The sequence below is a fragment of the Aegilops tauschii genome, chromosome 1 (genome assembly GCF_002575655.3).
Source record: "Aegilops tauschii subsp. strangulata cultivar AL8/78 chromosome 1, Aet v6.0, whole genome shotgun sequence".
Taxonomy (NCBI): Eukaryota; Viridiplantae; Streptophyta; class Magnoliopsida; order Poales; family Poaceae; genus Aegilops; species Aegilops tauschii.
In genome coordinates this window covers 382,244,063-382,258,174 of record NC_053035.3, presented here as the reverse complement: position 1 = coordinate 382,258,174, position 14,112 = coordinate 382,244,063, and the positions used below count along the sequence as shown (strand labels likewise).

At 45.6% G+C, this 14,112-nt stretch overlaps 1 protein-coding gene across 1 annotated transcript; it reads right to left on the bottom strand.

The window, feature by feature from the left end:
- Window positions 1-296: 296 nt before the first annotated feature.
- LOC109744273 (uncharacterized) lies at window positions 297-1,429 on the bottom strand. The gene has a single exon (XM_020303379.4). The coding sequence runs from the start codon at window positions 1,274-1,276 to the stop codon at window positions 587-589; it is 690 nt and encodes a 229-aa protein (XP_020158968.1). The 5' UTR covers window positions 1,277-1,429; the 3' UTR covers window positions 297-586.
- Window positions 1,430-14,112: the final 12,683 nt, after the last annotated feature.

Here is a 14,112-nt window from a genome sequence, read left to right as displayed (position 1 = left end):
CTTGCTGGTGAAGATGGGCCGTACGGGCCCGCTTGTGGAGCCACGCCGTGAACTGCAAGCAGGCAAGTCTGAGGACCCCGTTTTCAGAACGCCGACACCTGGAGAAAGACTTCTTGAACAGAAAAGAGCAGCAATCCTAGAAACTTCCATTTTCCATTGCTGGCAGCGGACATAGGACTGAAAATCCTCTTTCAGCCGGCCTTTTGGACTCGAAATACAAACGGAGGGAGTGGTTCGAATCCACCTCAGAACGAACAATCTATAGAAACGAACAGAGCTCATACGAACCACGGACGTGCCATCGTATCGCATACTTTATTTTGTCTTGCGCACGCACGCACCGACACACGGACACGGACAAAGATTAGTACGCAGTCCGTTGAGCATTAGCTCTAGAGGACTACGGAGTAGCAGAGTAGCACGTAATACAACAACGACGAGAACGACGACGACAACTACAGTACAAGATACGTACGTACACAGTAGTATGACCCAGCCTAAGCTAGATTTACGGCTATATATGCCAGCGCTAATGGGGTAGAGCTAGCTAGGTGGCGCATGTCGGCGTGCAGGTGCAGCTTCGACTCTAGAGGCCTAGGCACGGGGACGGAGGGCAGAAGAGGCCGCCGCGCGGCGCCCAGAGGTCGGCGAAGGCGTGGAGGATGAGCGGGTGGTTGCGCGGCGAGTTGAGCGAGAGGAACCCGTGGAGCAGCGCGTTGAGGTCCTCCCACGCGTACATCTCCTTCTCCACCACCATGGCCACCATGGACTCCCGGAAGTCCTCGTACGGCGTCGCCGACTCCACCTCCACCGCCACCGCAGCCTCCTCCTCCTCCTCCTTCTCCCCGCGTGCCATCATCGCGACGCCCCGCTCCGGCCTTCTGCTGCTACCGTGGTTCCTCTGCCTCCTGCGCCTCCTCGTCCTCGTCGTCGTCCTCTGCCTCTGGCGCCTCGCCTCGGGGTCGTCCTCGTAGAGCGTGTTGGTGGCGTAGGTCGCGAGGCCCCACGAGTCGTCCAGGGACGAGACCGTGGTGGCGGTGGTGGCGCCCGCGGTGCTGCAGCTGAAGGCGGTGGCGGTGGACGTGGACGACGCGTGCGGCGACTTGGGCTTGGTGCTACGGCCTCCTCCTCCACGCGCACGGGACATGAGCGACGAGTAGATGGAGCTGAGAAGCCTCGGCGTGCGGCACCCGCAGCCCACGTCCGTCACCGGCGGCGGCCGGGGCAGAAGGAAACTGTCGCCGCTACGCCGACTGAAGCTACCAGGCGAGGGCATGTCGATCGTGGCTCGGCTACACTACACGAGTGAGTTCTTGGAGAAGTGGACGGACACGGGGTAGTATATGTCACCGGAGCTCCTCGCAAGAGACGGAGCGGCTTAAATAGGGGGTAGTAAAGGGGGCGTGCACGCCATGATCACCGCGAGCAGCTAGTGACATGAAAAGAAGAGGTAAATGGGGGTAGTAAGATCATAGGCTAGCTAGCTATAGCTTGGTAGCGTGCATAAGTTCGAATCATGGCGGTGCAGTAAAGCAAGCGAATCGGTCCTTCGGGCGGTACGTGTGCGTGCATGCATGCATGCACCCATCCATCGATGGTTGCTGTGATTTGACACGACGAGGTACCACCTCTTATTACAGCGGTAAATAAATTCTGGCCGGGCAGATGTGACGAGCAGACGAGGGGGGAATAGTACGTGTACGAATATAAAAGCCTGCTCTGAGTTGACTCTCTCGGCACGCAAGTGAGGACACGACGCTAGCTGAGCTATTCACTGGCACAGTACCTCCAATCGTGCATTCAAGCCTCTCAAAAAAGAGAATGCATTCAAGAAAACATTTGTTTTTCTCGGCGAGATCTTACTACGCGCTGTTCGCAAGGAACCCAAAAGAGTGTGGAACGTTACTGCGTGCGCATGCATAGTGTACCGTGAGACCAGGACGTGCAACTCATGATCAAAGGCTGAGATTGTCCGACTTTTTATGAACAATGATGATCCAATGCAGCAGCAGCAGGCAGCAGCAACATCGGGTTGCTCGTTAACTTTGGTTCTTTCTCGAAGTAAGATTGCCCCCTAACTTTCACCAAGGATCTCTGGTGTAGCTATTCCCCTTTCCGTATCTGTCTCGGTACAGTCAAAGATGGAGAGAGCCGGATACGATTCACACGCGCACCATGAGCTGATCATTGCGCAATGCGGCGACTGGTCAGCAGTACAGTGCTGCGGCTGCTGTGAGACGGGAGATGGTACTACGCACTCGAGTACTCTACTGTTAACGTGACATAGTTAGATTATAGTACTATGACAAAAATAGGTTAGCCCTGCTCATTCAGACATGATCGATGGAGTCGGCCGGGTGGCAAACTGGACGGTTTCAGAGGTGGTCAAAAGGATGCATCGTTCAAAGATTTGCGTGTGTATCGCAATTGGGCGGTACGGCCCAATATTTGAAGCCATCATGAGCGCCTCTCTAATTGGGGATGATTTCGCATCTAGAACAATAATTGGCAAATATTTATTCGTAGAGAAAAGACATTACTTTAAAAACATAAAATTCACTCGGAGTGCACAATTCAAACATAAAATTCAATTATTTGCAGTGTGGATCCACACATGCTTCACAATATCATTGAGTAGTTGCACGTGCATATGTTGATCTCAAAGTTGTCGGTGTATCTCCAGAAAGTTAGCATGCATTCTATTGCGGGAGGAGGACCTTTACTACAGACTTCTCAAAATCATGTGTATGGGCTGCCCCTTCGCCCCCATCCCGCACAATCAATGTTGTGCAAGATTACACAACATGGTATCAGCTGCGAGACAAATGTCTTCGGTTCCCACATCATTGCAACTCCACGAACAATACTTCAACGAGCTAGTATCACTCGAGTGCTCTCTCCAAATCCTTCCAAGCACCTTCTTGCAATTGTGCAAAGAGAGATTGTTTGTTACCTCGGGTTCAGATATAGTGTTCACAAACGACGTTCATTGAGGACATGTATCATCGGCAAGGAAATACCATTTTTTATACTTATGTCCGTTGACGGTGTAGTTGCACGCTCAAGCATCCCCATCACAAAGTCTCTTGAACAACAGAGAATACTGGAGCACATTGACGTCGTTGTGAGAACCAAGCATGCCAAAGAAAGCATGACAAATCTATAAGGCCTTTCGATGTCACTGTTTCAAATATGATGGCCTCTTGGGTGTGACCTTGATATATACTACCCGTGCAAAGCTTTGGGGTGGTTCTTCCATTGGCAATGCATGCAATCAACTGATCTGAGCATACTTGGAACACCTCTTGATGCTTCAATTGCCAATAACTTTTTTGTATCCTCGACAATTGGTTCTCTCAGATACTCCGGTCCAAACACCTTCACCACGGTGAGGGCAAACTTCGTGGTGGCCTGATGGCATGTCCTCTACCTCATCCCAATTTCAGCATCTGCGGGTTTACCATGTGCAAGCATCCTGAGAGCAGTCATGCATTTCTACAAATGAGCAAAAGCGAAGGACAGTTGTTCACAACAATCCTTCCTCGGCTTGAAGTATGGATCATATTCCACCATGGCATTCACTATGTGTAAGAACAAATGTTTGCTCATCCGAAAGCGATGTCGGAAAAAAACCTCGTGGTATGTTGGATCTAGTTTGAAGTAATCGCTACAGAGAAGTTGTGCGTGAGCGATCATATCCTGAAGAACAACTCTCCTGCCCTTTATCGAACCCTTGAATCTCAGGACACGCTCCACTTGCTTCTTCATTTCTTCCTGGATTCTCATCACCAACATCATTTCAGCATTTTCATCATCCAAATCCGACGAATCGATGAACGCTTTGTACATGAATTTGCCAAGGTCCTTGTTCTCATAATCATCATCTGACGAATCCATTGTTTGTCTACAAAAAAGAACTTAAGAAACAACTCGGACATTTGGTCTAACACATATGGGGTGAGATGTATTTTCGGATGAGTTGGACGTATCGGGGCGCTGTCCGATGGCGGCAACTGTATCCGATGGCGCATGGGTGGCAACGTTGTGGGTTGGGGTCGGTGGTGGCGGCGTTGTGTCTTGGGACGACTAAGCTAGGGAAGGGCTAGCGCGAACGAGGCAGAAGAAAGGAGGGGAAGAGGGCATGTCGGGCTAGGTTGGAGGCAATTTGTAGAGATTTGGGATGGGTCCGACCTGTTGGATCCAACATAGCAGACACGTCCGGGAATCCGCATATTCACTCCACATATGGACTGGATATGAGGGGTGTCGCACAACCTGAACATTTGGGCTGGGTTTGGGGGGGGGGGTGTGGTTGGGTGGTATTTTTTTTGTCTGGGCCCTATCCGGGTTGTCCGTCTGGACGTTTAGGGGGGAGGATGGTCCGGTTCTAGATGCTCTAATGGCAACTCCAACGCAAAACACCAAATAGCCTGACGGTTCGGACAATTTTGGCCATCCAACAACAGTCACGAAAATTGTCCGAACCCGCTCCCACAAACCGTAAGCAAACCTGGAGAGGTTTCGTGGAGTTCGGGCGTCTGACACATCAGACTCTGACGCTGTCGGCCCACCAAAATACCCCACCCGAAACCCCTTTTCCCTACTTCGTCCCTCCCCTTATGCTCTGCATCCACGCCCTCAGAGACCGTCATCACTGTTGTACCACCCATGCCACTGCCTAGGCCTTGCCGTACTTCCACTACTCTAGCCAGACGTCTAAATGCATTGGCGCACACTGATGGAGTCCTGGATTAAGGGGTTCCCGGATGGTCGGGCTATGTGACATGGGCCGGACTGATGGGCTGTAAAGATACAAGATAGAAGGCCTTCCCCCGTGTCCGGATGGGACTCTCCTTTGCGTGGATAGCAAGCTTGGCGGCCAGATGTGTAGTTTCCTTTCTCTGTAAACTGACTTTGTACAACTCTAGCCCCCTCCAGTGTCTATATAAACCGGAGGGGTTAGTCCGTAGAGGCTATCACAAATCATACAGGTTAGACATCTAGGGTTTATCCGCTACAATCTTGAGGTAGATCAACTCTTGTAACCCCTATAATCACCAAAGTCAATCAAGCAGGAAGTAGGGTATTACCTCCATCAAGAGGGCCCGAACCTGGGTAAACATCGTGTCCCCCGTCTCCTATTACCTTTGATCCTCAGACACATAGTTCGGGACCCCCTACCCGAGATCAGCCGGTTTTGACACCGACATTGGTGCTTTCATTGAGAGTTCCTCTGTGTCGTCAATAGAAGGATCGATGGCTCGCCTTGTCGTCAACGACAAAATCACCTCTGGAAGGGCCCTAGTTCCTGGGCAGATCCTCCAGCTCGGCAGTTTTACCATGGGTGCCCGCTCGGCCGTTAAGCGAAAGGCGGTCCCCCAGATTGCCAAAAATCATCTCCGCATCGGCCCCGAAAACTTCGATAAGATGGATCCGGCAGATGTCTCATCTTTGAACGAACTGCTAGATCGCATCGCCGCCCTAGGGGTCGCAACAGATTATGATCTGATTGGGCTTAAACCAGATCAGAGGGAAATCAGGTCCCCGCCTGTCACCCATCTGGTAACGGTTGTGGAGGAGCAAGCCGAGGATACCTCTCCTCCTATGCTGAGAACAAGCTATGTTCGGATCTCCGAGCCTTGCGAGCCGGACACCCATCTTCGAGAAGAGACCATCTGTCCACCGAACATAGAACCAGGCGATGAGCCTGAAAACTCCCAGGACACTCCGGATCCTGGGCCGGTGACCTAAGAAATTCTTCAAGCTACGGATCCCACAACGGGTCAAGGTTCAGATTTAAGGCCGCCCACCCACCACAAGCAATACTCCCCAAGCAACTCCGGTCCTCCGGACATATGCGACCTAATGTATGTGCGGCAGCAACCTCAGGAAACAGTCCATCACTTCTGGGCCAGATTCCTCCTTGTTAAAAACAAGATCAAAGATTGCTGCGACGACGACGCGGTGTCAGTATTTTGCCACTATTGTACAGACGAGGGGATCCTCAATGCCCTCAACCGCCGCCGCATACAACACTTTGCAGATTTGGCACACATAGTACAAAAGTATTGCGCAATGGAAAGCACTTGGAAAGCCAAGACAGCTCGGTGGGAACCGCCTGCCTTTAAGCCACCCACCGGATGGGCAAAAAGGATGCACCCTCACGGGGCACCTAATCATCATCCCACGAACAAGAAAAATAAGCCCTTAACAGGACACAGAACTGTCCTTGATGAATGGCTCAACAAGCCCTGTCGGCTACACATGATGCCGAATTCCGAGCCAACACATAGCCTTCGAGCATGTTGGGTACTCCGGCACGTGGCTAAGAGCGGTGAGGCCATCCTCACCAACACTACCCTAGAGAAGTACTCTTCGGAGGATGACGATCTCAATGTATTTACGGTCTTCGAGACCTTTTCTTCAAACAATCGGTGCAAAAGGGCGCTCCGCGACCTCGCCGAAGTCAACTAAGTAGCCGCAATAAATCCTTGGAACAATATGGCGATAACTTTCAACGCTAATGATGAACCAAGGGCCCGATCAGTCCGAGCACCAGCTGCTTTGGTCCTAAACCCAATTGTGGACGGCTTTCGGCTCACTAAAGTACTCATGGACGGCGGCAGCGGACCGAAACTCATCTATGAGGACACGCTCGATAAAATGCAAATGGACAAGAGCCGCATCGAGCAAAGCAGTATAACCTTTCGAGGCATTATCCCCAATCGAGAAGCGCGATGTTTGGGGAAAATTAAACTCGATGTGGTATTCGGCACGCTGGAGAACTACAGGTCTGAAGAGCTAATCTTCCACGTGGCACCTTTCAACAACGGATATCACGCCCTGTTGGGCGGGACGCACTCACACGCTTTCAAGCCATACCCCATTATGGGTACATGAAACTCAAAATGCCCGGGCCCAACGGAGTTATCACTATCACCAGTGATCCGGACATAGCACTCCGCGCCGAAAACAAAACCGCATCCCTGGCCCTCGAGGCATTATCTGAGGCCCTCGCGGCCGAGGAGCTCACCGCTCTGCGCTCCACAGTGGACAGAGATGATGTAATCCTCGATAAGAGGCCTAAGTCCACTTCGTTCAAGCCAGCAGATGAAATAGTCAAATTTCAAGTTCACCCGACTGATCCTAATAAAACAACAGCCATTGTAGCACCGCTGGATCCGACGGTCAACGCCGCTCTAAGAGCATTCCTGCGCGAGAATTGGGACATCTTCGCTTGGCATCCTTCGGATATGCCAGGAATCCCACGCAGACTGGCCGAACATGATACGTCTCCAACGTATCTATAATTTTTTATTGTTCCATGCTATATTATATTCTGTTTTGGATGTTTAATGGGCTTTATTATACACTTTTATATTATTTTGGGACTAACCTATTAACCGGAAGGCCCAGCCCAAATTGCTGTTTTTTTGCCTATTTCAGTGTTTCGCAGAAAAAGAATATCAAACGGAGTCCAAACGGAATGAAACCTTCGGGAACATGATTTTCGGAACAAACATGATCCAGAGGACTTGGAGTCCACGTCAAGAAATCAACGAGGAGAGCACGAGGCAGGGGGCGCGCCTACCCCCCAGGCGCGCCCTCCACCCTCATGGGGCCCACGTTGCTCCACCGACGTACTTCTTCCTCCTATATATACCTACGTACCCCCAAACCATCAGAGGCACCCACGAAAACCTAATTCCACCGCAGCAACCTTCTGTACCCGTGAGATCCCATCTTGGGGACTTTTCCGGCGTCCTGCCAGAGGGGGCATTGATCACGGAGGGCTTCTACATCAACACTATAGCCTCTCCGATGATGTGTGAGTAGTTTACCTCAGACCTTCGGGTCCATAGTTATTAGCTAGATGGCTTCTTCTCTCTCTTTGGATCTCAATACAAAGTTCTCCACGATTCTCGTGGAGATCTACTCGATGTAATCTTCTTTTGTGGTGTGTTTGTCGGGACCGATGAATTGTGGGTTTATGATCAAGTTTATCTATGAACAATATTTGAATCTTCTCTGAATTATTTTATGTATGATTGTTTATCTTTGCAAGTCTCTCCGAATTATCAGTTTGGTTTGGCCTACTAGATTGATCTTTCTTGCAATATCAAGGCACGTATTGTATTGTTGCCATCGAGGATAACAAGATGAGGTTTATATCATATTGCATGAGTTTATCCCTCTACATCATGTCATCTTGCTTAAAGCGTTACTCCGTTCTTATGAACTTAATACTCTAGATGCATGCTGGATAGCGGTCGATGTGTGGAGTAATAGTAGTAGATGCAGGCAGGAGTCGGTCTACTTGTCGCGGACGTGCTGCCTATATACATGATCATACCTAGATATTCTCATAACTATGCTCAGTTCTATCAATTGCTCGACAGTAATTTGTTCACCCACCGTAATACTTATGCTCTTGAGAGAAGCCACTAGTGAAACCTATGTTCCCCGGGTCTATTTTCCATCATATTAATCTCCCGTCAACAAACTATTTCTGGCGCCGTTTATTTTGCTTTCTTTACTTTTAGTCTTTATCATAAAAATACCAAAAATATTATCTTATCATATCTATCAGTCTCACTCTTGTAAGTGACCGTGAAGGGATTGACAACCCCTTTATCGCGTTGGTTGCGAGGTTCTTATTTGTTTTGTGTAGGTGCGTGGGACTCGAGTGTAGCCTCCTACTGGATTGATACCTTGGTTCTAAAAAACTGAGGGAAATACTTGCGCTACTTTACTGCATCACCCTTTCCTCTTCAAGGGAAAAACCAACGCAGTGCTCAAGAGGTAGCAAGAAGGATTTCTGGCGCCGTTGCCGGGGAGTCTACGCAAAAGTCAACATACCAAGTAGCCATCACAAACCCCTATCCCTCGCATTACATTATTTGCCATTTGCCTCTCGTTTTCCTCTCCCCCACTTCACCCTTGCCGTTTTATTCGCCCTCTCTTTTCCGTTCGCCTCTTTTTCGCTGGCTTCTTGTTTGCTTGTGTGTTGGATTGCTTGCTTGTCATGATGGCTCTACCTAGATTTGGTGATCTTCACCTTAAAAGGTTAGAAGAGATCGAAAGCAACGTCAGGAGTTTTATTAATTTACAATTTGAGCATAACAATTTCTTTAGGAACGAGCTTAAGGAACAAAAAAGCTTTATGGGTTATATGAATAAAGAGCTCGATGATATGTCTAAAGAATTTTATGGTTTGAATTCTCAGATTGCTCATCTTGAAAAATTAATAGCTGAAGTTTCGGATAAGTAGGCCACCTTAGTTAATAAGATGGCCGCTAAGCCGGAAAATTTTGAGAATAGAGATGAAGATCTAAAAGTTATTGATGTGTCCCCTATTAAATCTTTGTTTTGCAATATGAATCTTGATAATGATGGCACTGGAGATGATCCACCTTTACCTAGAAGGCGTTCAAAAAATTCGGAGTTTTTAGATCTTGACTCAAAATTTTGTAAAAGTGCGATTGAAGAAGTCAAAACTTTAGATATCAATGAACCCACTATTTTGGATTTCAAGGAATTTAATTATGATAATTGCTCTTTGATAGATTGTATTTCCTTGTTGCAATTCGTGCTAAATTCTCCTCATGCTTATAGTCAAAATAAAGCTTTTACCAAACATATCGTTGATGCTTTGATGCAATCTTATGAAGAAAAACTTGAGTTGGAAGTTTCTATCCCTAGAAAACTTTATGATGAGTGGGAACCTACTATTAAAATTAAAATTAAAGATTATGAATGCTATGCTTTGTGTGATTTGGGTGCTAGTATTTCCATGATTCCAAAAACTTTGTGTGATTTGTTAGGTTTCCGCGAATTTGATGATTGCTCTTTAAACTTACACCTTGCGGATTCCACTATTAAAAAACCTATGGGAAGAATTAATGATGTTTTTATTGTTGCAAATAGGGATTATGTGCCCGTAGATTTTATTGTTCTTGATATAGATTGCAATCCTTCATGTCCTATTATTCTTGGTAGACCTTTCCTTAGAACGATTGGTGCAATCATTGATATGAAGGAAGGGAATATTAGATTCCAATTTCCGTTAAGGAAAGGCATGGAACACTTCCCTAGAAAGAAAATAAAATTACCTTATGAATCTATTATGAGAGACACTTATGGATTGCCTACCAAAGATGGCAATACCTAGATCTATCCTTGCTTTTATGCCTAGCTAGGGGCGTTAAACGATAGCGCTTGTTGGGAGGCAACCCAATTTTATTTTTAGTTTTTTTTGCTTTTTGCTTCTGTTTAGGAATAAATCTTTGGTCTAGCCTCTGGTTAGATTTGTTTTTGTGTTTTAATTAGTGTTTGTGCCAAGTTAAACCTATAGGATCTTCTTGGATGATAGTTATTTGATCTTGCTGAAAATTCCAGAAACTTTCTGTTCACGAAAACAATTGTTAAAATTCACCAGAACGTGATAAAATATTGATTCCAATTGCAGAAGATCAATAAACAAATTGTTCAGGTCTTCCTATTTTGGTAGAATTTTTTGAGTTCCAGAAGTTTGCGTTAGTTACAGATTACTACAGACTGTTCTGTTTTTGAGACATTCTGTTTTTCGTGTGTTGTTTGCTTATTTTGATGAATCTATGGCTAGTAAAATAGTTTATAAACCATAGAGAAGTTGGAATACAGTAGGTTTAACACCAATATAAATAAATAATGAGTTCATTACAGTACCTTGAAGTGGTGTTTTGTTTTCTTTCGCTAACGGAGCTCACGAGATTTTCTGTTAAGTTTTGTGTTGTGAAGTTTTCAAGTTTTGGATAAAGATTTGATGGAGTATGGAACAAGGAGTGGCAAGAGCCTAAGCTTGGGGATGCCCATGGAACCCCAAGATAATATAAGGACACCAAAAAGCCAAAGCTTGGGGATGCCCCGGAAGGCATCCCCTCTTTCGTCCTCATCCATCGGTAAATTTACTTGGAGCTATATTTTTATTCACCACATGATATGTGTTTTGCTTGGAGCGTCTTGTATGATTTGAGTCTTTATTTGTTAGTTGCCACAATCATCCTTGCTGTACACACCTTTTGAGAGAGACACACTTGATTCGGAATTTGTTAGAATACTCTATGTGCTTCACTTATATCTTTTGAGCTATATAGTTTTTGCTCTAGTGCTTCACTTATATCTTTTAGAGCACGGTGGTTGATTTGTTTTATAGAAACTATTGTTCTCTCATGCTTCACTTATATTACTTTGAGAGTCCCACAAAACAGTGTGGTAATTTGCTTTAATTATGATAGGCATTCAAGATTAGTAAAAAAATTCTTATGAGTGTGTTGAATACTATATGAAGTTTGATGCTTGATAATTGTTTTGAGATATGAAGATGGTAATATTAGAGTCATGCTAGTTGAGTAGTTTTGAATTTGAGAAATACTTGTGTTAAAGTTTGTGATTCCCGTAGCATGCACGTATGGTGAACCGTTATTTGATGAAGTCGGAGCATGATTTATTTATTGATTGTCTTCCTTATGAGTGGCGGTCGGGGACGGGCGATGGTCTTTTCCTACCAATCTATCCCCCTAGGAGCATGCACGTAATACTTTTTTTTGATAACTAATAGATTTTTGCAACTAGTATATGAGTTCTTTATGACTAATGTTGAGTCCATGGAATATACACACTCTTATCCTTCCACCATTGCTAGCCTCTCTAATACCGCGCACTTTTCGCCGGTATCATAAACCCACCATATACCTTCCTCAAAACAGCCACCATACCTACCTATCATGGCACTTTCATAGCCATTCCGAGATATATTGCCATGCAACTTACCACCATTCCGTTTGCTATGACACGCTCCATCATTGTCATATTGCTTTGCATGATCATGTAGTTGACATTGTATTTGTGGCAAAGCCACCGTTCATAATTCTTCCATACATGTCACTCTTGATTCATTGCATATCCTGGTACTCCACCGGAGGCATTCACATAGAGTCATATTGTTGTTCTAAGTATTGAGTTGTAAGAAAATAAAAGTGTGATGATCATCATTATTAGAGCATTGTCCCAAGTGAGGAAAGGATGATGGAGACTATGATTCCCCCATAAGTCGGGATGAGACTCCGGACTAAAAAAAGAGAAAGGCCATAAAAAAGGAGAAAGGCCAAATAAAAAAAAAGGAAAAAATGAGAGAAAAAGAGAGAAGGGACAATGCTACTATCCTTTTACCACACTTGTGCTTCAAAGTAGCACCATGATCTTCATGATAGAGAGTCTCCTATGTTGTCCCTTTCATATACTAGTGGGAAATTTTCATTATAGAACTTGGCTTGTATATTCCAATGATGGGCTTCCTCAAAATGCCTTAGGTCTTTGTGAGCAAGCGAGTTGGATGCACACCCACTTAGTTTCTTTCGTTGAGCTTTCATATACTTATAGCTCTAGTGCATCCGTTGCATGGCAATCCCTACTCACTCACTTTGATATCTATTGATGGGCATCTCCATAGACCGTTGATATGCCTAGTTGATGTGAGAATATCTTCTCCCTTTTTGTCTTCTCCACAACCACCATTCTATTCCACATATAGTGCTATGTCCATGGCTCACGCTCATGTATTGCGTGAAGATTGAAAAAGTTTGAGAACACCAAAATTATGAAACAATTGCTTGGCTTGTCATCGGGGTTGTGCATGATTAAATACTTTGTGTGATGAAGATAGAGCATAGCCAGACTATATGATTTTGTAGGGATAACTTTCTTTGGCCATGTTATTTTGAGAAGACATAATTGCTTCGTTAGTATGCTCGAAGTATTATTATTTTTATGTCAGTATTAAACTTTTGTGTTGAATCTTTCAGATCTAAACATTCATACCACAATTAAGAGAATTACATTGAAAATTATGCCAAGTAGCATTCCACATCAAAAATTCTGTTTTTATCATTTACCTACTCGAGGACGAGCAGGAATTAAGCTTGCGGATGCTTGATACGTCTCCAACGTATCTATAATTTTTGATTGTTCCATGCTATATTATATTCTTTTTTGGATGTTTAATGGGCTTTATTATACACTTCTATATTATTTTGGGACTAACCTATTAACCGGAAGGCCCAGCCCAAATTGCTGTTTTTTGCCTATTTCAGTGTTTCGCAGAAAAAGAATATCAAACGGAGTCCAAACGGAATGAAACCTTCGGGAACGTGATTTTCGGAACAAACGTGATCCAGAGGACTTGGAGTCCACGTCAAGAAATCAACAAGGAGAGCACGAGGCAGGGGGCGCGCCTACCCCCCAGGCGCGCCCTCAACCCTCATGGGGCCCACGTTGCTCCACCGACATACTTCTTCCTCCTATATATACCTACGTACCCCCAAACCATCAGAGGCATCCACGAAAACCTAATTCCACCGCCGCAACCTTCTGTACCCGTGAGATCCCATCTTGGGGCCTCTTCCGGCATCCTGCCGGAGGGGGCATTGATCACGGAGGGATTCTACATCAACACCATAGCCTCTCCGATGATGTGTGAGTAGTTTACCTAAGACCTTGGGGTCCATAGTTATTAGCTAGATGGCTTCTTCTCTCTCTTTGGATCTCAATACAAAGTTCTGCACGATTCTTGTGGAGATCTATTCGATGTAATCTTCTTTTGCGGTGTGTTTGTCGGGACCGATGAATTGTGGGTTTATGATCAAGTTTATCTACGAACAATATTTGAATCTTCTCTGAATTCTTTTATGTATGATTGGTTATCTTTGCAAGTCTCTTTGAATTATCAGTTTTGTTTGGCCTACTAGATTGATCTTTCTTGCAATGGGAGAAGTGCTTAGCTTTTGGTTCAATCATGCGGTGTCCTTTCCCAGTGGCAGCAGGGGCAGCAAGGCACATATTGTATTGTTGCCATCGAGGATAACAAGGTGGGGTTTATATCATATTGCATGAGTTTATCCCTCTACATCATGTCATCTTGCTTAAAGCGTTACTCCGTTCTTATGAACTTAATACTCTAGATGCATGCTGGATAGCGGTCGATGTGTGGAGTAATAGTAGTAGATGCAGGCAGGAGTCGGTCTACTTGTCGCGGACGTGATGCCTATATACATGATCATACCTAGATATTCTCAT